General features: G+C 39.3%; 1 protein-coding gene across 1 annotated transcript in view; it reads right to left on the bottom strand.

Annotated features, from left to right (window-relative positions):
* Positions 1-17,512, bottom strand: part of MTNR1A (melatonin receptor 1A) — a 37,341-nt gene extending 19,829 nt beyond the window's left edge. Inside the window, exon 1 of the mRNA XM_032413229.1 lies at positions 17,287-17,512. Coding sequence (XP_032269120.1) covers positions 17,287-17,512 — 226 coding nt within the window. The remainder of the gene's footprint in view (positions 1-17,286) is intronic.
* Positions 17,513-25,611: the final 8,099 nt, after the last annotated feature.

Here is a 25,611-nt window from a genome sequence, read left to right as displayed (position 1 = left end):
GGCGAGAGAAGGAACACAAGCAGAGGGAGCGGGAGAGGGAGAGGGAGAAGCAGCCTTCCTGCTGAGCAGGGAGCCCGATGTGGGGCTTGATCTCAGGACCCCAGGATCATGACCTGAGGCGAAGGCAGACGCTTAATGACTGAGCCCCCCAGGCGCCCCTCTGGGCCTTTTTCTGTTTTGTTTGGTTTGGGGTTTTTTTTTTTTTAGATTCCACATATAAGTGAAATCATATGGTATTTGTCTTTAACTTATTTCACTTAGCATAATATCCCCCTAGGTCCACCCATGTTGTCACAAATGGCAAGATCTTATTTTTTTTATGATTAATATTGCATTGTGTGTGTGTGTGTGTGTCTGTGTATGTGTGTGTGTATATATATATCCAGATACACTACATATTCTTTATCCATGCATTTGTCAATGGACACTTAGGTTGTTTCCACATCTCAGCTGTTGTAAATAATGCGCAGTGAATATGGGGCATATATCTTTTCAGGTTGGTGTTTCTGTTTCCTTTGGATAAATATTCCAGAAGTGGAATTGCTAGATTATATGGTAGTTCCATTTTTAACTTTTTGAGGAACCTCCATACTGTTTTCTACAGTGGCTGCACCAATTTACATTCCCACTAATAGTGCACAAGGGTTCCCCTTTCTCCACATCCTTGCCAACACTTGTTATTTCTTCTTTTTGATAATAGCCATCCTAACAGGTATGAGGTGATATCTCATTGTGGTTTTGATTTGCATTTTCCTGATGATTAGCAATGTTGAGCATCTTCTCATGTGTCTGTTGGCCATCTGGATGTCTTCTTTGGAAAAATGTGTATTCAGATCTTCTGTCCATTTTTTATTCAGATTGTTTTTTTGATGTTGAGTTGTATAAGTTCGTTATATATTTTGGATATTAACTCCTTTTTGGATGTATCATCTGCAAAGTTGTATAAGTTCTTTATATATTTTGGATATTAACTCCTTTTTGGATGTATCATCTGCAAATAACTTCTTGCATTTGGTAGGTTGACTTTTAGTTTTGTTGATGGTTTCCTTCTCTGTGCAAAAACTTTTTATTTTGATATAGTTCCAATAGTTTATTTTTGCTTTTGTTTCCTTTGCCTGAGGAGACATTCCTAGGAAAATGTTACAATGGCCAATGTCAGAGAAATGACTTCCTGTGTTTTCTTCTAGGATTTTTATGGTTTCAGGTCTCACATTTAGGTCTTTAGTCCATTTTGAGTTTATTTTTGTGTATGATGTAAGAAAGTGGTCCACTTTCATTCTTTTGCATGTAGCTCTCCAGTTTTCCCAGAACCATTTATTGAAGAGACTATCTGTTCTCCACTGTATATTCTTGCCTCCCTTGTCATAAATTAATTGATCATATAAGTGGGGGTTTATTTCTGGGCTCTCTATTCTGTTCCGTTTATCTGTGTTTATTGTTGTGTTAGTACTGTACTGTTCTGATTATTACAGCTATATATTATATCTTGAAATCTGGGATTGTGATACCTCTAGCTCTGTTCTTCTTTCTCAAGATTGCTTTGGCTTTTGTGGCCTTTTGTGGTTCCATACAAATTTTAGGATTATTTATTCTCATCCTGTGAAAAATACTATGGTGTTTTGATAAGGATTGCATTGAATCTGTAGATGACTCTGGGTAGTATGGACATCTTAACAATATGAATTATTCTAGTCCATGAGCATGGAATATCTTTCCATTTGTGTCATCTTCAATTTCTTTAATCAGTATTTTATAGTTTTTTTTTTAAAGATTTTATTTATTTATTTGAGAGAGAGAGAATGAGAGAGAGAGCATGAGAGGGGGGAGGGTCAGAGGGAGAAGCAGACTCCCTGCCGAGCAGGGAGCCCGATGCGGGACTCGATCCAGGGACTCCAGGATCATGACCTGAGCCGAAGGCAGTCGCTAACCAACTGAGCCACCCAGGCGCCCTGTATTTTATAGTTTTTGAAGTACAGATCTCTCATCTCCTTGGTTAAGTTTATTCCCAAGAATTTATTCTTTTTGGTGCAATTGTAAATGGAATTGTTTTCAATTCAGATATTTTCAGATATTTTTCAAATCAGGTATTTTTAAAAAACAGAGCCATCAGGTGTTAGTAAGAACTAAATGCAGGAGGTGTAATTTAGGACATTTTACCTTTGATTAACTTTCAGAACTGTCAAGAGAAAAATGATTGTGCTAAGCTCCATCTTATCTGTGATTAATTTAATGCTAAAAACTGCTACTTTCTTATGAGATGAATAGCTGGAAGATCCAAAGATCAGATCCAAATTTAATCATGTAGACCCCCAAATCAATGATGTATTTAGGAATTTTAATCCACTGTCATAAGTTTTCCAAGCAATTCCGAGGATTGCTTTGGCAAATTTGGATAAAATTTAGAGTTCGATAATAATATACTACACAGACCAGAAAAAAGTCATGAAACTTTAAACAATGGCTAAGAATGCAAGGGGAAAAAGTCAATAAAATGTCTTTATAAATAAAAAATTGCTTTGAATCAATAATTTCAAATCTCATGAAGAGCTATAGGAGGAAAACGTCAACAGTACTGACAAGAACTCTATCAGATTAAGTATTATATTAAACATTGACTTTGTTAGCATGAAATCATTTTCCAAGTCTGTACATACAGTTAGGTCATAACTTTTTGAATGGTAACATACTTGTCTGAGAAAGTTATTGCAGCTTCCAGAGCTGATTCATTTTAAATTAGAGAACAGCTTGGATATTGAAACAATCAGCCTCTCAAAGTCTGGATACTGAAACAGTCAGAATCTTGGTCCTACTTGCTGTGGAGAGAAAATGTTTATTGTGAAAGGGAAAATGGTGACATCAGAGAATTTGTGTAATTTCCATAATGCTGCAAAAGAGAATTAGATTCTGACTGATTTCACTTCTTACTGTTCGTATTGTCCACTTACTTAAAAAATACATTTAAAAAATAAACATAACATGAAAACTACTAATTATAGAATATATACTAATAATAACATAATAATACCATTATTTCTATAGTGTTTTGCAACTTCAAAGCGATTGGTAGATGGACAGGATGGGCAGAATCTAAACCCTGTGAGAAGAGTACCCCGCTGGACAGATGGAGAAACTAAGGCTTAGAAAGATTGAGTAACTAGATCCCACACATAGTACAAATAAAGGTATTGCAGATACGAAAGACTCAGCCTGGGTCTGATTTTAATTCCTGTGCTCCTCCACTGTCACACTGGGTTGTGTGCTGGAGTAAGAAATACTGATCATTTATCTGTGAATTTGGGGTTTTAGTTTTTTTTATCTACCTGAGGAGTTTTTTATAAGGACGAATAAAACATAATGTGGGAAAATGCTTTGAAAACTGAGAATCACTCTGTGTACATAAATACAAAGCACTAGACATTCCAAATAAGAAGTTATTTTTCTACTTCATCTACAGAAATCAGATCAAAATAGTTGTCTATGAAAAGTAAACCACAAACTACAATTTCACCAATTGCTTACTTTAATTTTCTCAAGTTTGAAAAATGTTTCAAACACAAATCAATAATTTTTTTTTTAAGATTTTATTTATTTGACAGAGAGAGACACGAGAGAGGGAACACAAGCGGGGGAGTGGGAGAGGGAGAAGCAGGCTTCCCATGGAGCAGGGAGCCCAACGCGGGGCTCAATCCCAGGGCCCCGGCATCATGACCTGAGCCGAAGGCAACCGCTTAACGACTGAGCCACCCAGGAGCCCACAAATCAATAAATTTTTAAAATAAAATTGAAGGATTGAAAAATTAAACTCCTTTAATAATTGGGATTAGGTTGATAAGGGTGCTATAAAATACTCATACATTTAAAAAAATTTTTTATTGTTATGTTAATCACCATACATCATTAGTTTTAGATGTAGTGTTCCATGATTCATTGTTTGTGCATAACACCCAGTGCTCCGTGCAGAACGTGCCCTCTTTAATACCCATCACCAGGCTAACCCATCCTCCCCGCCCCTCCCCTCTAGAACCCTCAGTTTGTTTTTCAGAGTCCATCGTCTCTCATGGTTTGTCTCCCCCTCCGATTTCCCCCCCTTCATTCTTCCCCTCCTGCAATCTTCTTCTTCTTTTTTTTTTCTTAACATATATTGCCTTATTTGTTTCAGAGGTACAGATCTGAGATTCAACAGTCTTGCACAATTCACAGCGCTTACCAGAGCACATACCCTTCCCAGTGTCTATCACCCAGTCACCCCATCCCTCCCACCCCACCCCCCACTCCAGCAACCCTCAGTTTGTTTCCTGAGATTAAAAATTCCTCATATCAGTGAGGTCATATGATACATGTCTTTCTCTGTTTGACTTATTTCACTCAGCATAATACCCTCCAGTTCCATCCACGTCGTTGCAAATGGCAAGATCTCATTCCTTTTGATGGCTGCACAATATTCCATTGTATATATATACCACTTCTTCTTTATCCATTCATCTGTCGATAGACATCTTGGCTCTTTCCACAGTTTGGCTCTTGTGGACATTGCTGCTATAAACATCGGGGTGCACGTACCCCTTCGGATCCCTACATTTGTATCTTTGGGGTAAATGCCCAGTAGTGCAATTGCTGGATCATATGGTAGCTCTATTTTCAACTTTTTGAGGAACCTCCATACTGTTTTCCAGAGTGGCTGCACCAGCTTGCATTCCCACCAACAGTGTAGGAGGGTTCCCCTTTCTCCGCATCCCTGCCAACATCTGTCCTTTCCTGACCTGTTAATTTTAGCCATTCTGACTGGTGAGAGGTGGTATCTCATTGAGGTTTTGATTTGGATTTCCCTGATGCTGAGCGATGTTGAGCACTTTTTCATGTGTCTGTTGGCCATTTGGATGTCTTCTTTGGAAAAATGTCTGTTCATGTCTTCTGCCCATTTCTTGATTGGATTCTTTGTTCTTTGGCTGTTGAGGTTAAGAAGTTCTTTATAGATTTTGGATACTAGCCTTTTATCTGATATGTCATTTGCAAATATCTTCTCCCATTCTTTCGGTTGTCTTTTGGTTTTGTCGACTGTTTCTTTTGCTGTGCAAAAGCTTTTTATCTTGATGAAGTCCCAATAGTTCATTTTTGCCCTTGCTTCCCTTGCCTTTGGCAATGTTTCTAGGAAGAAGTTGCTGTGGCTGAGGTCGAAGAGGTTGCTGCCTGTGTTCTCCTTTAGGATTTTGATGGACTCCTGTCTCACATTTAGGTCTTTCAACCATTTGGAGTCCATTTTTGTGTGTGGTGTAAGGAAATGGTCCAGTTTCATTCTTCTGCATGTGGCTGTCCAATTTTCCCAACACCATTTGTTGAAGAGACTGTCTTTTTGCCATTGGACATTCTTTCCTGCTTTGTCAAGGATGAGTTGACCATAGAGTTGAGGGTCCATTTCTGGGCTCTCTATTCTGTTCCATTGATCGATGTGTCTGTTTTTGTGCCAGTACCATACTGTCTTGATGATGACAGCTTTGTAATAGAGCTGGAAGTCCGGAATTGTGATGCCGCCAGCTTTGCTTTTCTTTTTCAACATTCCTCTGGCTATTTGGGGTCTTTTCTGGTTCCATACAAATTTTAGGATTATTTGTTCCACCTCTTTGAAAAAAGTGGATGGTATTTTGATGGGGATTGCATTGAATGTGTAGATTGCTCTAGGTAGCATTGACATCTTCACAATATTTGTTCTTCCAATCCATGAGCATGGAACGTTTTTCCATTTCTTTGTGTCTTCCTCAATTTCTTTCATGAGTATTTTATAGTTTTCTGATACAGATCCTTTGCCTCTTTGGTTAGATTTATTCCTAGGTATCTTATGGTTTTGGGTGCAATTGTAAATGGGATCGACTCCTTAATTTCTCTTTCTTCTGTCTTGTTGTTGATGTATAGGAATGCCACTGACTTCTGTGCATTGATTTTATATCCTGCCACTTTACTGAATTCCTGTATGAGTTCTAGCAGTTTTGGGGTGGAGTCTTTGGGGTTTTCCACATAAAGTATCATATCATCTGCAAAGAGTGAGAGTTTGACTTCTTCTTTGCCGATTTGGATGCCTTTGATTTCTTTTTGTTGTCTGATTGCTGTGGCTAAGACTTCTAATACTATGTTGAATAGCAGTGGTGATAGTGGACATCCCTGCCACGTTCCTGACCTTAGGGGCAAAGCTCTCAGTTTTTCCCCACTGAGAATGATATTCGCTGTAGGTTTTTCATAGATGCTTTTATGATATTGAGGTATGTACCCTCTATGCCTATACTCTGAAGAGTTTTGATCAAGAAAGGATGCTGTACTTTGTCAAATGCTTTTTCTGCATCTATTGAGAGGATCATATGATTCTTGTTCTTTCTTTTGTTACTGTATTGTATCACGTTGACTGATTTGCGATGTTGAACCAACCTTGCAGCCCAGGGATAAATCCCACTTGGTCGTGGTGAATAATCCTTTTAAAGTACTGTTGGATCCTATTGGCTAGTATTTTGGTGAGAATTTTTGCATCCATGTTCATCAGGGATATTGGTCTGTAATTCTCCTTTTTGATGGGATCTTTGTCTGGTTTGGGGATCAAGGTAATGGTGGCCTCATAAAACGAGTTTGGAAGTTTTCCTTCCATTTCTATTTTGTGGAACAGTTTCAGAAAAATAGGTAGTAATTCTTCTTGAAATGTTTGGTAGAATTCCCCTGGGAAGCCATCTGGCCCTGGGCTTTTGTTTGTTGGGAGATTTTTGATGACTGCTTCAATTTCCTTAGTGGTTATAGGTCTGTTCAGGTTTTCTATTTCTTCCTGGTTCAGTTTTGGTAGTTGATACATCTCTAGGAATGCATCCATTTCCTCCAGGTTATCTAATTTGCTGGCATAGAGTTGCTCATAATATGTTCTTATAATTGTTTGCATTTCTTTGGTGTTGGTTGTGATCTCTCCTCTTTCATTCATGATTTTGTTGATTTGGGTCATTTCTCTTTTCTTTTTGATAAGTCTGGCCAGGGGTTTATCAATCTTGTTGATTCTTTCAAAGAACCAGCTCCTAGTTTCGTTGATCTGTTCTACTGTTCTTTTAGTTTCTATTTCATTGATTTCTGCTCTGATCTTTACTATTTCTCTTCTCCTGCTGGGTTTAGGCTTTATTTCCTGTTCTTTCTCCAGCTCCTTTAGGTGTAGGGTTAGGTTGTGTATTTGAGACTTTCTTGTTTCTTGAGAAAGGCTTGTATTGCTATATACTTTCCTCTTCGGCCTGCCTTTGCTGCATCCCAAATATTTTGAATAGTTGTGTTTTCATTTTTATTGGTTTCCATGAATCTTTTTAATTCTTCTTTAATTTCCTGGTTGACCCATTCATTCTTTAGTAGGATGCTCTTTAGCCTCCATGTATTTGAGTTCTTTCCGACTTTCCTCTTGTGATTGAGTTCTAGTTTCAAAGCATTGTGGTCTGAAAATAGGCAGGGAATGATCCCAATCTTTTGGTACTGGTTGACACCTGATTTATGACCTAGGATATGATCTATTCTAGAGAATGTTCCATGGGCACTAGAGAAGAATGTGTATTCCATTCCTTTGGGATGGAATGTTCTGAATATGTCTGTGAAGTCCATTTGGTCCAGTGTGTCATTTAAAGTCTTTATTTCCTTGTTGATCTTTTGCTTAGATGATCTGTCCATTTCAGTGAGGGGGGTGTTAAAGTCCCCCACTATTATTGTATTGTTGTCGATGTGTTTCTTTGCTTTTGTTATTAATTGCCTTATAGAATTGGCTGCTCCCATGTTAGGGGCATAGATATTTACAATTGTTAGATCTTCTTGTTGGATAGACCCTTTAAGTAGGATATAGTGTCCTTCCTCATCTCTTATTACAGTCTGGTTTAAAATCTAATGTGTCTGATATAAGGATTGCCACCCCAGCTTTCTTTTGGTGTCCATTAGCATGGTAAATGGTTTTCCACCCCCTCACTTTCAATCTGGGGGTGTCTTTGGGTCTAAAATGAGTCTCTTGCAGACAGCATATCGATGGGTCTTGTTTTTTAATCCAATCTGATAGCCTGTGTCTTTTGATTGGGGCATTTAGCCCATTTACATTCAGGGTAACTATTGAAAGATAGGAATTTAGTGCCATTGTATTGCCTGTAAGGTGACCGTTACTGTATGTTGTCTGAGTTCCTTTCTGGTCTATGTTGCTTTTAGGCTCTCTCTTTGCTTAGAGGACCCCTTTCAATATTTCTTGTAGGGCTGATTTTGTGTTTGCGAATTCCTTTAGTTTTTGTTTGTCCTGGAAGCTTTTTATCTCTCCTTCTATTTTCAATGACAGCCTCGCTGGATATAGTATTCTTGGCTGCATATTTTTCTCATTTAGTGCTCTGAATATATCATGCCAGTCCTTTCTGGCCTTCCAGGTCTCTGTGGATAAGTCTATTGCCAGTCTAATGTTTCTACCATTGTAGGTTACATATCTCTTCTCCTGAGCTGGTTTCAGGATTTTCTCTTTGTGTCTGAGACTCGTAAGTTTTACTATTAGATGTCGGGGTGTTGACCTATTTTTATTGATTTTGAGAGGGGTTCTCTGTGCTTCCTGGATTTTGATGCCTGTTTCCTTCCCCAAATTAGGGAAGTTCTCTGCTATAATTTGCTCCAATATACCTTCTGCCCCTCTCTCTTCTTCCTCTGGGATCCCAATTATTCTAATGTTGTTTCGTCTTATGGTATCACTTATCTCTCGAATTCTGCCCTCGTGATCCAGTAGTTGTTTATCTCTCTTTTTCTCAGCTTCTTTATATTCCATCATTGGTCTTCTATATCACTGATTCTCTCTTCTGCCTCATTTATCCTAGCAGTTAGCGCCCCCATATTTGATTGCACCTCATTAATAGCCTTTTTGATTTCGACTTGGTTAGATTGTAGTTCTTTTATTTCTCCAGAAAGGGTTTCTCTAATAACTTCCATGCTTTTTTCAAGCCCAGCTAGTATCTTTAAAGTGATGATTCTGAACTCTAGATCTGACATCGTACTAATGTCCGTATTGAGTAGGTCCCTGGCAGTCGGTACTACCTCTTGTTCTTTTTGTTGAGGTGATTTTTTCCGTCTTGTCATTTTGTCTTCCAGAAAGTGGTCGCTTTTCTGTTCAGAGAGTTGTTGCTATTCTTTTCTTCGATCTCCTGTTGAGTTCATAAGTGTTCAGAATGGTTTGATCCCTATCCAGCTGAATTCCTGAGACCAGACCAAGTCCAGGTCTCCTACTCCTCTGCCATCTTGCTCCGCCCCTCCCAAAATACTCATAATTTTAAGTGGAAATGTTCACCAAAAGATGACCAGTGGCTTTTGCGAAATCAGTTATGGATGAGAATAATTAAAAAAAAAAGACTTAAGTTTTATCACAAAAGGTTAAGATTTTCAATTAATATAGCAGAGCAGATATTTGAGGAATACTGTCTATCTGTTTTAATTGCCCATGTCCCAGAAGTGAGACCTTTGTTACAATTCTATTTACCTTTTATCTGATGTCCATGGATATTAAGTGAATCACAGGAAAGCATTACTTACAGTAAGAAGAGACTATAGGATGCAAAATGAATCTTTATGAAGAAAGGTATCTGAAAGGATAAACTGCCTTATTAATAGTATTGTCCAAAATGCATTTTCTTTTTCTTTTGGGATTTGGGCAATTGGTTCATATACAGATATTTTATTTTGTTTTATGTTTTTGGCTTTAATGATCCCACAGAACACTGGTTTTTAAATCACCAGTAAATCATGTAACTAGTCACCTTTGGACCTCAATAGAGACATCGTGAATTGATTCTACAGGAGACATTGTCTGATTCTTTATTTTATAATGTGGTGAAGGGCTTATCTTCCATAAACTTCTGAACACCTAAGTGAGAGTGACGTGCTCACTCGAGTGAACCCCCCATGTTCTTTAGATGTGTGTCATCACAAATGAAATGGCCAGGCTGGCTGCCAATTTAGGCTGTTCCTCCTGAGTGGTTACATTTTGAAGGGGTAGGCCTAGAAGAGCCTATCTGACCATAGGATCGCTCCCCTGAAGAGGAGTGTTCACTCACACACACCACATGTCAGCTCATCATCAGTGTCCCCACCTCATCCTACCCAAACTCACAAAAACCTGCCTAAGTCCCAGAGGACCAACCCATTGCTTCTGTGTAGTTGGTTACTTCATTCTCTTCCAAGAAGGGAGAAGTATATGGGAAATTTCTAAAACTTGTGTACATTTCTTGGGAAATAAAACAGGGAAACGAGATGTCTTTTCCTGCAGAGGTCTTTTTCTCTAGCAGATATGAGACAAGTGACCCAGATAGTTTAGGACAAGTGAGGCACACTTTCATGAGCACACCATTTCCTAGGTTTGTGATGTCTGTCATCACTGCATGTGTCTGTGTCATTGTACCCACAGTTCTTATTGCTAGTCACTTTCATTGCATTCTAATCTCCAACTCCATAGTGAGTTTAATAATCATGTAAATATAAGGATACCAGAATCAAAAAGGACTCCAGATTTTGTCCAACCCCATTATTTTACTGATGTGAAAACAGTCCAGGGAGATGATGATTTATCTGCAGTCGCAAATCCATTCAGTAAAGACCTGGAGTCCAGTTTCTGGATCCATTCTCTCTACAAACTCCTCCCACACTTCCCTGGAGGATCTGGTATGTTTGTCCCCAACACAGGAGCACTCGACTCTGAGCAAATGGGTATACTTATACTTGTTTCCACCCCATCTCTGATGCTCAACCCACTCTATCATCATGTCTTGCCCCTGAGTTCTGTCCTGACATTTCTAAGTTAGGAAAGGAAGCTTCTACCTGTCCCTTCCACACCACTCTTCCTCATTCTCACAGGATCCCAAAAGGGTCAGAACTTAGAACAAGGCAGCTTGATTTCAGGAGCTCATGAATGTCCTGTGACCCAGCAATTCCAAGTATTATGTCAGCCATATTATTGGTTTGAATAATTTTCTGATCCAGCACTGAAGCCAAATACCATATCATATATTCTTTAAGACATTTACAAGTGAACTTCTAGAATAAAATATGTTTGTAAGTTTGGGACTATCTTTTTTGCTGATGCACAATAGACACAATTAGGAAACATACACATGTGACCTCTACTAAGAGATCAAATCTAATGATGGTGATTAAAAGGTATTGAAGAACAGGGAGTAAGAAACAATGGGGAAGAAGAAAAGAGAAGGCAAAGGACGGGAAAGAAAGAGAGCAAAGAAAAAATGAAAGCCAGGATACGGTGAACAGAATGGCGATGGGCTCAGTCAAGGCAGCTATGAAGACATTCACTGGGACCTTGTTCCAGTCAAGTGCACAAAACAAAGACCCTGCTTGATGTATTTTTCCTTATGTATGTACACGTGACCATCACTTCTGAGAAATGAAATGAGGCTGTTGGTAGATGGTAGTATTATTATTCTGTCCCTTCCACACCACTCCATGACCCATGGCCACTCTCACCATCAGTTCACCAGTACTCCAGGCTCCAGGCTATATTGGTGAACTGATGGTGAGAGTGGCCATGGGTCATGGAGAAGGCAGTGAGCCTCTTCCTTTAGTATCGAGCAGTGGCTACAGAGAGAGAAAGAGCCAAGTTCAATACAGACAACCATCTGTTTGCGGTTGGTAAAAGAGAAGAATGGACATGGGTGGTTTCCAGTACTTAGACTGGGCATAAGTTCTTATTCAAGTTGTGAATAATAATACTACCATCTACCAACAGCCTCATTTCATTTCTCAGAAGTGATGGTCACGTGTACATACATAAGGAAAAATACAGCAAGCAGGGTCTTTTTTGTGCACTTGACTGTGTTATGCCTCGATTTAAAAACAGCCTTTTTTCAGTAGGCAAGCATGCCTGAGACTGTAACATCTTAAAAATAGCCCTGGGGTATCCCTTCAGATCTCTGAGACCCTAAGTCCATGTTCTCTCCATACTCTTTGCAGCTTCTCTGAGTAGAAATGCAGGATGGAGAGAGAGAACATTCAGTGTAGGCCTGAAAGAAACAATTGCAAGCATTTTTGCAGCTAACAAGAGTCACAATCAAGCACATAACACAGTGCTGATGCTCCAGTCTTATGGTCATTCTGGGGAACTTTTTATTTTATTTTCTTTTTTTACAATACTGAGAGTCTACCCCACTGCGTACCAGATTTAAAAATAATAAACTACTTTAGATAGGTAACTTTCTAAAATCTTATGGCCCTGTCTTCTTAAAAAGAACACACTGGATGTGACTGGACCTTTCCTTGAATGCTCAGGATCACAATTAATAAATACATTATTGGACTATGTGTTTTCAGGAGCAGTTAATGGTGAGCAGTTATTTGCTTTACAACTTTCCTCCCAAAGGTTGTGCTTGTTTTTCAGACCTCCTTTTAATGAGTCTATTTCAACCCATGCTGTTTGCTACATGTGCTGTTCCTTTAAATGTGTCAGTCATCCTCCTAATTTATGACAATCTGGACACTAGCCTCACTCTGTAGGGTACTCTACAAACAAATCAGCTGTGGGAGATAGCCTGTTATTTTTGCTTATTTGGCTGTATTCTAGATAGGTTCGATTGCCAGATAATTGAATTTTGAATAGACAAGATATTATTGTACTCCTGCTTTATTTTTTTAGTAAAAGTTTTAGTTAAGCATGATGTACATAGAGAAAAGTACACAAATCATAAGTCTACAGTTCAATTGTTTTTAACAGATTTCAACAACAACAAAATAGGTTGTTTGGGAGCGCCTGATTGGCTCAGGCTGTTAAGCGTCTGACTCTTGATTTCGGCTCAGGTCATGATCTCAGAATCCTGGGATTGAGGCCTGTGTCCAGCCCACTTTAGGCTCCATGCTCAGTGGGGAGTCTGCTTGAGATTCTCTCTTTCCCTCTCCCTCTGCCCCTCCCCACGCACACTCTCTGGCTCTCTCTCTAAAATAAATAAATAAATCTTTTTAAAAAATTAAAGTTGTTTTTGGGACACCTGGGTGGCTCAGTCAGTTAAGCGTCTGCCTTCGGCTCAGGTCATGATCCCAGGGATGCTGGGATCGAGTCCCGCATCGGGCTCCCTGCTCCGCGGGAAGCCTGCTTCTCCCTCTGCCTCTGCTCCCCCTGGTTGTGCTCTCTCTCTCTCTCTGACAAATAAATAAAATCTTTAAAAATAATTAAAGTTTTTTAAACATACCTTTGTTAGGTATACCTAGGAAAAAGGAGCACATAACATTACCTACTTTGTCCTTTTCAAAATATGCATCATTTTCCATATGCAAAGTATCTTTTCCCATATGTGTGAGCCTAAGAAAATAGATATTTTCTGTATTTGACACATGTGCAAAATAGAGGCTTGGATCACTGATTTCTCAGATCACAGAGTAGAGAGCAAGGATATTAATCCTAGTGTTCCAGTGCAGGAATCTTCCCATTACTATTGCAATGAAATTTACTCAGAAGGAGCAAATATGGTAGTATCAATTCTAGTATCAAAATTTGGACAGGAGGGAGCAGACATTCTGCCATCACCTAAGAGCCTGGTGGGCATTTGAAGCCTTGTCTTCTCTGATTGACCAGTGTCCCTGACATACAGCTGTTAAACATTTTGAATTTCTTCTCTGGGGAGTCGAATGTCAACGTGCTCTCTTGAGGGAGGGTGGGGGCATAAGTAACCCTACCATTATGCCAGATCTCCAAAAGAAATTTCAAAGCTTAAGATGACTTAGCATTCTTATTTCCTTATCTCATTTCTTCTATTCTCTTCTTTGCATCTTTTATCCCTAATGCCAACACAATAATTTAACTGAAAGGGAAGGATTGAACAATCATAAGAACTTTGGACAACCATCCCAAAACTCATTGGAATCAGCTATTTCTCTCCCTGTTTCAAATTACCATCCATTCTAGAAAGCCTCACATGGTTTGAATTGGAACAGTGGTACATCTGAATAAAAAGTCCCAATTATACAAATACGAAAGTTCAAAAGCTTCACAAACTAAAGCTCACTCCAAGTCTCCCATTATCTACAGAAAGGCATTTTATAGACTGCCCTGCTGAAAAATTGCTTAACACGTAACAGAATACAAAATACAAAGTAGTGTGGAAGGTGCACTTTTTATCATTCTTTTTCATAAAACAGAAGAAGTAGAATTATTTTGGGCATGTGAATATTTTTTTAAAATGAAAGTTCCTGCAAGATTCAAACTTTCCAAGTGCTGCAATTGTTGCTACTAACAGAGCAGAATGAGCTCTAGGGGCAAGCTCTGTGTATTTTCTACCCTGCTCCACCACTTAGGGGTACAGGACCAATCTGTGTCCTCAGTTCCTCCTTTGTGAAGAGGCTCACAGTGGTATTTCCCACCACAGGGCTTCCCCAAGAATTCAGTTAACATAGTCTTCAGAACTGTGTCTGGCCCACAGAAAACTGCTTTTAGTGCCAGAAGGGAAGGAGCCTCTTTTTTGTTTGTTTTTACAAGGGAACAAAGGAATGCATCAGACAGGTCAAAGCAAAAATCCTATTATCAAATCCTAATCTAAGGAATTAAAATAAGCGGTAATGCAACATGGAGATTGCAAAGCAGATTAACCTGTCATAACAGAGCCAGCTCTCCTGGACCCCAGAGATAGAAGGTACAGTGGAGACTGGCAAGAAATCAGCCATGATGAAAAAGCAGGCTTTCCCCACAGCTTCGCTCCTGGGAATGAGACAGATAATTCTTTTTTTTTTTTTTTTTTTTTTTTTTTTAAGATTTTAAGTAGTCTCTCCACTTATCACGGGGCTCGAACTCACAACCCCAAGATCAAGAGTCGCATGCTCTACCCACTGAGACAGCCAGGTGCCCCAAGACAGATAATTCTTATACCATGCTCCTAGCACTGTGTTCTCTCATACCTTCTTTTTCTTTTTCTTTTTTTCACCCAATGTGTTTAAACTAGACCAAAAGCAAAACCAACTCACCCATTTCATCAATCTATATCTATGAGCTTGTTTTTCTATTTTTTATTTCTTAGATTCCACATCTAAGATTATATGGTATTGGTCTTTCGTTGACTGATTTCACTTAGCATAAAAATGCCCTCAAGGTCTATCTGTGTTGTCACAAATGGCAAGATTTCATTCATGTATATATATAACTTCTTTATATATGTATGTATATATATGTGTGTTCATATATGTATGTGTGTGTGTGTATATATATATTAACATTTTCTTTATCCATTCATCTGTTGATGGACACTTAGGCTGTTTCTGTATCTTAACTATTGTAAATAATGCTACAGTGAACATGGGGGTGCAGATATCTTTTTGAGTTCGTGTTTTTGTTTTCTTTGAATAAATACCTAGAAGTGGAATTCCTGGATCATAGGGTAGTCTCCTGTTTTTAATTTTTTGAGGAACCTCCATACTGTTCCACAGTGGCTGCACCAGTTTGCATTCCAACAATTTACAACAGTGCATAGGGGTCCCTTTTCTCCACGTCCTCACCAACACTTGTTATTTCTTCTTTTTGATAATAGCAATCTGATGGGTGTGAGGCGATAGCTCATTATGGTTTTGATTTGCATTTCCCTGTTGATGAGTGATGTTGAGCATCTTGTCATGTACCTGTTGGCCATCTGGATGTCTTAAAAAAAAAATGTCTATTCAGGGGCGCCTCGGTGGCTCAGTTGGTTGAGTGGCCAACTCTTGATTTCGGCTTGGGTCCTGATCTCAGGGTCCTGGGATTGAGCCCCTGAGTCCTCTGCACTCAAGCAGGGAGTCTGCTTGAGGATTCTCTCTCTCTCCCTCCGGCCCTCCCCGCATTCAAGCTCACTCTCTCCGCTCTCTCTCTCTCTCAAAAAAAATGTCTATTCAGATCTTCTGCCCATTTTTAAATCAGATTTTTTTTTTTTTTTTTTTTGCTGCTGAGGTGTGTGACTTCTGTATATATTTTAAATATTAGCCCCTTATCAAATGTGATTTGCAAATATCTCCTCCCATTCAGCAGGTTGCCTTTTCATTTTGTGGATGGTTTCCTTTCCTGTACAGAAACTTTTTAGTTTGATGTAGTCCCACTTCTTTATTTTTGCTTTTGTTGTTTTGGCTTTTGGTGTCAGATTTAAAAACTCATCACACAGACTGTCAAGGAGCTTACTGCCTATGTTTCTTCAAAGAGCCTCTTCTTGAAGGCAGAATTCCTCTAGTTTAAGCCAATCATATATGAAATGAGGTTATTAAATGGACTAACTCAAATTCAGTTCATGTCATAAGGTGACAATGAAGTTACTTCTTAAGCTACTCACTGTCCCAAGCATTAAAATGAAAAGGGAGGCCCTCTTGGGAGAAAGCTAAAGAAAAATCACAGCATTGATCAACTAACTACCTTATTAGAACAAAAATAATGCTTTTGACAAACATACGAGTGCATGGTTCCTCCCCCTCGTCGCCCCCACCTCCAAAATGTCAGCTTCTAAATAACTAGGCACCTAATCATCTCTTAAAGATCTGAACATCCAGTGTCCTATGGAAAATCATCCCTGGCCTCCCACCCAAGAGAAACCAATTTCAATTCATTGCTTGGAGGATAAAGCAAGTTTAACTCAAACACAAAATTAGTTTTAGTAGTATATTATAGGTAAATATACTCTTTAACATTTCTATTTTTAAAATGGAAACTTGTTTAACTTGGAGGAGTAATAATCATGTTTAGGAGCCTTGGGAGTCTTTTAAATTGCATGCTAAAAACTGAAAACTACTCCTGACAACAAAACTAAAGTAAAGCTTCTCATTTCACAGGCTTGATTATTTTCTCCTATTTTAACCAAGTTGGGGGAAAAATTATACGTAAAAGCAAGCAGTTGATAAGTTCACTGATCTGATTTGAAGGACTTCTTGAACTTTCTGCAACCTGCATCTGATGTCTCTCAAGCCAATAAACCTCAGAAATTGATCATTGTATAGTGAGGTTTTCCCCTAAAATAAAGAGAACCTGACTCTGGCAAAGTGTTCTATCCCTTGGGGACTTAAGACTCCTAGTTTCATTGTGGGGGGTGGGGAGGAGGGAGAGAAAGAAAAAAAACTTACACAGGCAGGTTAAGGGAAAAGTAAACTCACAGTCTTCTCCCTCTGGTGGGAAAAAGAACTCAAAGTTCCCAGTTTTTTTTAAGAAAGAAGTCACTTTTTTAGAAAAAGCTAATTGACAGCTGAGGAGGGGGTGGTGTTCTGGAAAGTGGCCCCGGAAAAGGGGGGAGGCGGCCGCCGGGTGAACGTTGGGGGCTGCCCGGCCCCGGGAGCCCCTACCTGCGTTCCTCAGCTTCTTGTTCCGATACACGGACAGGATGACCAGGAGGTTGCCCAGGATGTCCACCACGATGGTGAAGATGAGGATGAAGGCGAGCGTGCAGGCCACCCACGAGGGTCGCGGCCCCGCGCCCTCCCCGCCGCCGGGCGCCCACTGAGAGGCATTGAGCAGCACGCTGCCATTGCCCCTCGGGGTCCCACCCGGCGCACCCCACGGCCCGTCCATCGCGCCCTCGGAGCGCAGCGCCACCCCTTTCACCACGGCTTATGGCTCCCCGCACCTCTCCCCGCGCCTACTCCCCATTACAAGTGCTCCTTCGCCGCCGCCCTGCCCGCTCCGCCACCTGCCGGGCGGCGGGACTCTACACCTGAAGCCCCAGCCCCGCCCGGTGACACCTGGCATGTGCCTGGAGGCTTCTCGGCCTTGGGGCTCCCTGTCCCATCCCCGCAGCCCGTGCCGACAGCACCCCCGTGCGGGATGCCTGCACCGTGCGCCGCCTGCGCTCTAGCCGGGCAGTGAGTCCAGGCGAGCCAGAGGTGAAAGAAATCAGGGAATTTTCTCAGGAATTGCACCATTCCTGGAATGGAAATCATTCCCTCCCCGCCCCCCGCCGCCCTACCCCTACCCCATAGACTGAAAAGGCCAGCCAGATTTTTCATAATCTTCCCCCAAAAGCTACTTTTCTTTTGATATTTCTTGAACGCTGTCCTTAAAATTTAGTATGCCAACTATATTTCAATTAAAATAAAAATAAATTTTCCAATTTAAAAATTCCAAGTTCTTGTCCTCAACCTCTGTGCATGCCCTGGTTGCTGCCCCAAGTAATCAGGAGAATGAGGACACTTGAAATGTCAGCTTGAAATGACAGAAGAGTCTACTGGGCAGGCAGATTCAAAGCAACTCTAAACTTTTCATTTCGATTTCAAATGTCAATGGGTTGAATAGTTTCAAAGTAGCCACAGTCTTGCTTCAACACCCAACGCAGGCAGATATTCTCTAGCAGATTTCTTCCAGGAGTAGTACAGATCTGAGACACCTTTAGCCACTGCACCCTGCTCGCTCTCCCTGTAGACATCCAAGCTTATCTCCTCCTCCTCCCTTTCCCCCTCCTCTTTTTTTTTTTAATGAACTGAAGATCTTTTTAATATGGACACCAACACACTCATCTGTTTAAAACATGTACATGTTAATCCCATGCATATATTCAGAAAAATTTAAAAACCCCACAACATTAATAAAAAACTAGTACTTATATATGCAAATTTGATATAAATGACACTTTTTGACTTTGGCATTTCTGAGTGGAAGACCTGTCTTTATAAAGTCCAACTCTGGAACTGAGGCTTTTTTTTTTTTTTTTTTAAATTTTTATTTATTTATTTGACAGAGAGAGACACAGCGAGAGAGGGAACACAAGCAGGGGGAGTGGGAGAGGGAGAAGCAGGCTTCCCGCAGAGCAGGGAGCCCGATGCGGGGCTCGACCCCAGGACCCCAGGATCATGACCCGAGCCGAAGGCAGACGCTTAATGACTGAGCCACCCAGGTGCCCCTGGAACTGAGGCTTTTTTTAACTTTATTTACAATGCCCTCTATATTTTTTTTAAATAATAGCTTTATAGAGATACATTTCACATGCCATACAATTCACCCATTGTTGGATTCAGAGTCATGTGATCATCATCATAATCAGTTTTAGAACATTTTCATCACCCACCCCCCAAATTCAGTATCCATTGGCTATTACTCCCCATTTCTTCCCAGCCCTCCCTGACCTAGAAAACCATTTTCTGTCTCAATGGATTTGCCTATTCTGGGCATTTCATATAAATGGAACCCTACAATATGTGGTACTTTGCAACGGGCATCTTTCACTTAGCAAGATGTTTTCAAGGTTTGTGGATGGTGAAGCATCTATTGGTACCCCCTCTTGTTTATCACCACGTGATACTCCATTGTATGGATATACCACATTTACTTATCCGTCCATCAGATGATGGACATTTGGGTTGTTTCTACTTCTTTGCCAATTAACATCAAACATTAGTTTTGCCACCTTGGGAACTTTATATGGTGGATCCATACATATATAAATGTTTGCTTTTGTGTCCAGCTTCTTTTGTTCAATATTAAATTTGTGAGATTGGGGGCGCCTAGCTGGCTCAGTCAGTGGAGCATACAACTCTTGATCTTAGGGTTGTAAGTTCTAGCCCCAAGTTGTCACCCTATAGCTTTTAAAAACAATTTCATTTGATCATTGAAGGTGTCCAGGAAATCTGCAACCTCAATATGTAACTACCAGTCACCAGGTCTTGGAAATCATTCCAAAAGAATTTGAAGTGTGGCAAGACAAGGGCAGCCTGGAACTTTTCAGTAAAGCAGCCAAAGACTGGTATGGTACTTACCGAGGAAATAAATAAATCCCCACCTATCCCAGGGTACTACAGCTTCCACTTTCCCTTTTAGATCTCTCCTGTATCCGTGCCTGAGCAGGACAGTCCTGGGTTAAATCAATTCCCTTGCATTCATTAATGTACTTGTTCAGGAAATACTTTACATACGTGGCTCTATGCTCAAAACATGGTCCTTACCCTCCAAATGGCAGTGTGGGTTGTGCATGCAGATGTGAGATGCAGAAGTGAAATGCAAACTCCACAAAAAAGGAGAGCATTGAGGAAGGAATTTAGAAATTAATAGATACATTAAATGAGTTGAATAAGAGGGTTTTTAATTAATTTTAATTTTTAGAACAATTTTAGGCTTACAGCAAAATTGAGAGAAAGTACAGAAATTTCCCATATATCCCCATCCCCACACATGCACAGTCTCCCCCACTAACTACATCCCACACCACGGTGGTACATTTGTGACAATCTGTGAACCCACACTGACTCATCATTGTTGTCTGAAGTCATAGTTTACATCAGGGTTCATTATTGGTGTTCTACATTCTGTGGGTTTGGACAATTGTATAATGACATGTATCCACCATTATAATATGTCCACTGCCTAAGAATCCTGTCCTTTGCCTGTTCTTCCCTCCCTCTCCTCATCCCTCAGAACCACTGACCTTTTTATTTTTTTTATTATGTTCTGTTACTCACCATACATTACATCATTAGTTTTTGATGTAGTGTTCCATGATTCATTGTTTGCGTATAACACCCAGTTCTCCACTCAGTACGTGCCCTCTTTAATACCCATCACCAGGCTAACCCATTCCTTCCACCCCCCTTCTCCTCTAGAACCCTCAGTTTGTTTCTCAGAGTCCATAGTCTCTCATGGTTCATCTCCCCCTCCAACTTGCCCCCCTTCACTTTTCCCTTCCTGCTATCTTTTTTTTTTTTTTAATATATAATGTATTATTTGTTTCAGAGGTACAGGTCTGTGATTCAACAGTCTTACACAATTCACAGCGCTCACCATAGCACATACCCTCCCCAATGTCTATCACCCAGCCACCCCATCCCTCCCACACCCCACCACTCCAGCAACCCTCAGTTTGTTTCCTGAGATTAAGAATTCTTCATATCAGTGAGGTCATATACATGTCTTCCTCTGATTGACTTATTTCGCTCAGCATAATACCCTCCAGTTCCATCTGCGTCATTGCAAATGGCAAGCTTTCATTCCTTTTGATGGCTGCATAATATTCCATTGTGTATATATACCACTTCTTCTTTATCCATTCATCTGTCGATGGACATCTTGGCTCTTTCCACAGTTTGGCTATTGTGGACATTGCTGCTATAAACATCGGGGTGCATGTACCCCTTCGGATCCCTACATTTGTATCTTTGGGGTAAAAACCCAGTAGTGTAATTGCTGGATCGTATGGTAGCTCTATTTTCAACTTTTTGAGGAACCTCCATACTGTTTTCCAGAGTGGCTGCACCAGCTTGCATTCCCACTAACAGTGTAGGAGGGTTCCCCTTCCTCCACATCCCTGCCAACATCTGTCATTTCCTGACTTGTTAAGCTTAGCCATTCTGACTGGCGTGAGGTGGTATCTCATCGAGATTTTGATTTGGATTTCCCTGATGCCGAGTGATGTTGAGCACTTTTTCATGTGTCTGTTGGCCATTTGGATGTCTTCTTTGGAAAAATGTCTGTTCATGTCTTCTGCCCATTTCTTGATTGGATCATTTGTTCTTTGGGTGTTGAGTTTGATAAGTTCTTTATAGATTTTGGATACTAGCCCTTTATCTGATATGTCATTTGCAAATATTTTCTCCCAATCTGTCATCTTTTGGTTTTGTTGACTGTTTCTTTTGTTGTGCAAAAGAAATAAAATCATGAATGAAAGAGGAGAGATCACAACCAACACCAAAGAAATACAAACAGTTATAAGAATATATTATGAGCAACTCTATGCCAGCAAATTAGATAACCTGGAAGAAATGGATGTATTCCTAGAGATGTATCAACTACCAAAACTGAACCAGGAAGAAATAGAAAACCTGAACAGACCTATAACCACTAAGGAAATTGAAGCAGTCATCAAAAATCTCCCAACAAACAAAAGCCCAGGGCCAGATGGCTTCCCAGGGGAATTCTACCAAACATTTCAAGAAGAATTACTACCTATTTTTCTGAAACTGTTCCACAAAATAGAAATGGAAGGAAAACTTCTAAACTCGTTTTATGAGGCCACCATTACCTTGATCCCCAAACCAGAGAAAGATCCCATCAAAAAGGAGAATTACAGACCAATATCCTTGATGAACATGGATGCAAAAATTCTCACCAAAATACTAGCCAATAGGATCCAACAGTACATTAAAAGGATTATTCAGCACGACCAAGTGGGATTTATCCCTGGGCTGCAAGGTTGGTTCAACATCTGCAAATCAATCAATGTGATACAATACATTAATAAAAGAAAGAACAAGAACCATATGATCCTCTCAATAGATGCAGAAAAAGCATTTGACAAAGTACAGCATTCTTTCTTGATCAAAACTCTTCAGAGTATAGGAATAGAGGGTACATACCTCAATATCATAAAAGCCATCTATGAAAAACCCACAGCAAATATCATTGTCAATGGGGAAAAACTGAGAGCTTTCCCCCTAAGGTCAGGAACGTGGCAGGGATGTCCACTATCACCACTGCTATTCAACATAGTATTAGAAGTCCTCTCCACAGGAATCAGACAACAAAAAGAAATAAAAGGCATCCAAATCGGCAAAGAAGTCAAACTCTCACTGTTTGCAGATGATATGATACTTTATGTGGAAAACCCAAAAGACTCCACCCCAAAACTGCTAGAACTCATACAGGAATTCAGTAAATTGGCAGGATATAAAATCAATGCACAGAAATCAGTGGCATTCCTATACACCAACAACAAGACCACTGACATTTTTAGTGTCTCCATAGTTTTTGGCTTTTCCTGAATGTCCTCTGGTTGGTATCATACAGTATGGGCCTTATCAGTTTGGCTTCTTTCACTTAGTAATCTACTTTTGAGTCTCCTCAATGCCTTTTCATGGCTTAATAGCTCATTCTTTTTAGTGCTGAATAATATTCCATTGTCTGGATGTACCATAGTTTATTTATCTGTTCACCTAATGAAGAGCATCTTCATTGCTTCCAAGTTTTGGCAATGAAGAATAAAGCTTCTCTAAATATCCACGTGCAGGTTTTGTATGGATATAAGTTTTCAGCTCCTTTGGGTAAATACCAAGAAGCACCATTGCTGGAGTGTATGTTAAGAGTATGTTTAGTTTTGTAAGAAACCACCAAACTATCTTCTAAAGTGGCTGTACCATTTTCCTTCCCCCGCCCAAATGATGAATCCACATCTTCATCAGCATTTGGCATTGTCAGTGTTCCAGATTTGGGTCATTCCAGTAGTTGTGTAGTTGTATCTTATGTTGTTTCAATTTGCAGTTCCCTAGTGATATATGATGTTGAAAATCTTTTCATATGTTGACTTGTCATCTGTGTGTCGTCTTTAGTGAGGTATCTATTCTGGTCTTTTGCCCATTTTTTAGAACACATTATTTGTTTTCTCATTGTTTTAACTATTCTTTGTGTATTTTAGACAACAGCCCTTTATCACATGAGTCTTTTGCATATATTTTTTTCCAGTCTGTGGCTTATCTTCTCATTCTCTTCATATAGTTGTTCACAGAGCAGAAATTTTTAATTTTAATAACATGTACCTTATCAGTTATTTCTTTCATGGATCATGTCTTTGGTGTTGTATCCAAAAAGTTGTCTCCACACCCAAGGTCACTGAGGTATTCTCCCATGTTATCTTCTAGAAGTCTTAGAGTTTTGCATTTTACATTCAGGTCTGTGATCCATTTGCGTTAACTTTGTGAAGGGCATGAAGTCTGTCCAGTTGCTCCAGCACCATTTGTTGAAAAGACTATCTTTGTTCCACTATATCTTGCCTTTACTCCTTCTCAAAGGTCAGTTGACTGTATTTATGGGTCTATTTCTGGGATCTCTGTTCTATTCCATCGATGTATTTGTCTATTCTTTCACAAATACCACACTATCTTGATTACTGTAGCTCTGTGGCAAGTTTTGAAGTCAGGTAAGTGCCATTCCTCTGACTTTGTTCTTCTCTGTTAATACTCAGTTGGCTTTCTATCTTTTGCCTCTCTGTATAAATGTTAGAACTGATGTGTCCACAGACACAAAATAACTTGGGGGGATTTTGATTCACATTGCGTTGACTCTATAGATAAAGGTGGGAAACTGACATCTTGACAATATTGAGTTTTCTAATGTACAAACACAGACTATGTCTCCATTTTTTAAGTTCTCCTTGGATACCTCTCATTACAATTTTATAATTTTTCTCATATAGGTGTTGTACATATTTTTTTTAGATTTATACCTATTTCTTTTTTTAGTGGCACTAATGGAAATGGTAAAGTATTTTTTTTTATTTCAAATTTTGCTTGTTCATTACTGGTATGTGGGAAAGCAATTTAACCTTGTAGTCTGCAACCTTGCTATAACCGCTTATTAGTTCCAGGCATTTTTTGGTGTGTGTATTCTTTTGGGTTTTCTACATAGATGATCATGTCATCTGTGAAAAAATACAGACTATCATGTCTGTATACCTCTTATTTCCTTTTCTTGTCTTACTGAATTAGCTATAATTTCCAGTATAATGTTGAAAAGCAGTGGTAAGAGGTCATATCCTTGTGTTGTTCCCCATCATAGTAGAAAAACTTCGGGCTTCTTACCATTAAGTATGATGTTAGCTGTAGCTTTTTTGTAAATATTCTTTATCAAGTAGAGAAAGTTCTTTCTATTCATAGTTTACTGAGAGTTTTTATCATTAATATGTATTGGATTTTGTCAAATTCTTTTTCTGCATCTATTGATGTGATTGATTTTTCTTTTTTAGCTTATTGCTGTGGCAGATTACATTAATTGATTTTCAGATGTTGAGCCAGGCTTATATATACCTGGGATTTATCCTACATATATGCTATAAATTACCCTCTAAGCACTCCTTTCAGCATATTCCACAAATTTTGATGTTTTCCTTTTCATTTAAAATTATTTTTAATTGTTCTTGGGATTTCTTCTTTGACCCATGTGTTATTTAGAAATGTACTGCTTAATCTCCAAGTATTTAGAGATTGTCCAGCTATCTTTCTATTATTAATGTCTGGTTTAATTTCATTGTGGTCTGAGAGTAGATAATGTATGATTCCTATTCTCTTAAGTTCGTTAAGGTGTATTTTATGACCCAGAATGTGTTCTAACTTGGTAAACTTTCCCCGTGAACTTGAGAAGAATGTGTAATGTGCTCTTGTTGGATGATGTAATCTGTAGATGTCAATTATATCTAGTTGATTAATTGTGCTCTTAAGTTCAAAAATGTCCTTACTGATTTTCTGCATGTTGGATCTGTCCATTTCTGATAGAAAAATGTTGAAGTCTCCAACTATAATAGTAGATTCATCTATTTCTCTAGTTTTATCAGTTTATGCCTCATGTATTTTGAGACTCTGTTGTTAGGTGCATACATGTTAAGGATTGTTAACAGTTAAACCCTTTATCATTATGTAATGCCCCTCCTTATCCCTCAAAACTCTGAAGTCAGCTCTGTCTAAAATTAATATAGCTACTCCTGTTTCCTTTTGATTAGTGTTAGCATGATATATCTTTCCTCATCCCTTTAATTTTGATCTATATATGTCCTTATATTTAAAGTGGGCTTTTTTTTTTATCCTCTCTGACAATCTCTTTTAAGTGGTATATTTAAACCATATATGTTCAAGGTGATTATTGATACAGTTGGATTAATATTTACCATATTCATTATGGTTTTTATATTTTTTGCATTTGCC

The sequence above is a fragment of the Phoca vitulina genome, unplaced genomic scaffold (assembly GCF_004348235.1).
Source record: "Phoca vitulina isolate PV1807 unplaced genomic scaffold, GSC_HSeal_1.0 scaffold15, whole genome shotgun sequence".
NCBI classification, from domain to species: Eukaryota; Metazoa; Chordata; class Mammalia; order Carnivora; family Phocidae; genus Phoca; species Phoca vitulina.
This window is presented reverse-complemented; position numbering and strand designations above follow the sequence as displayed.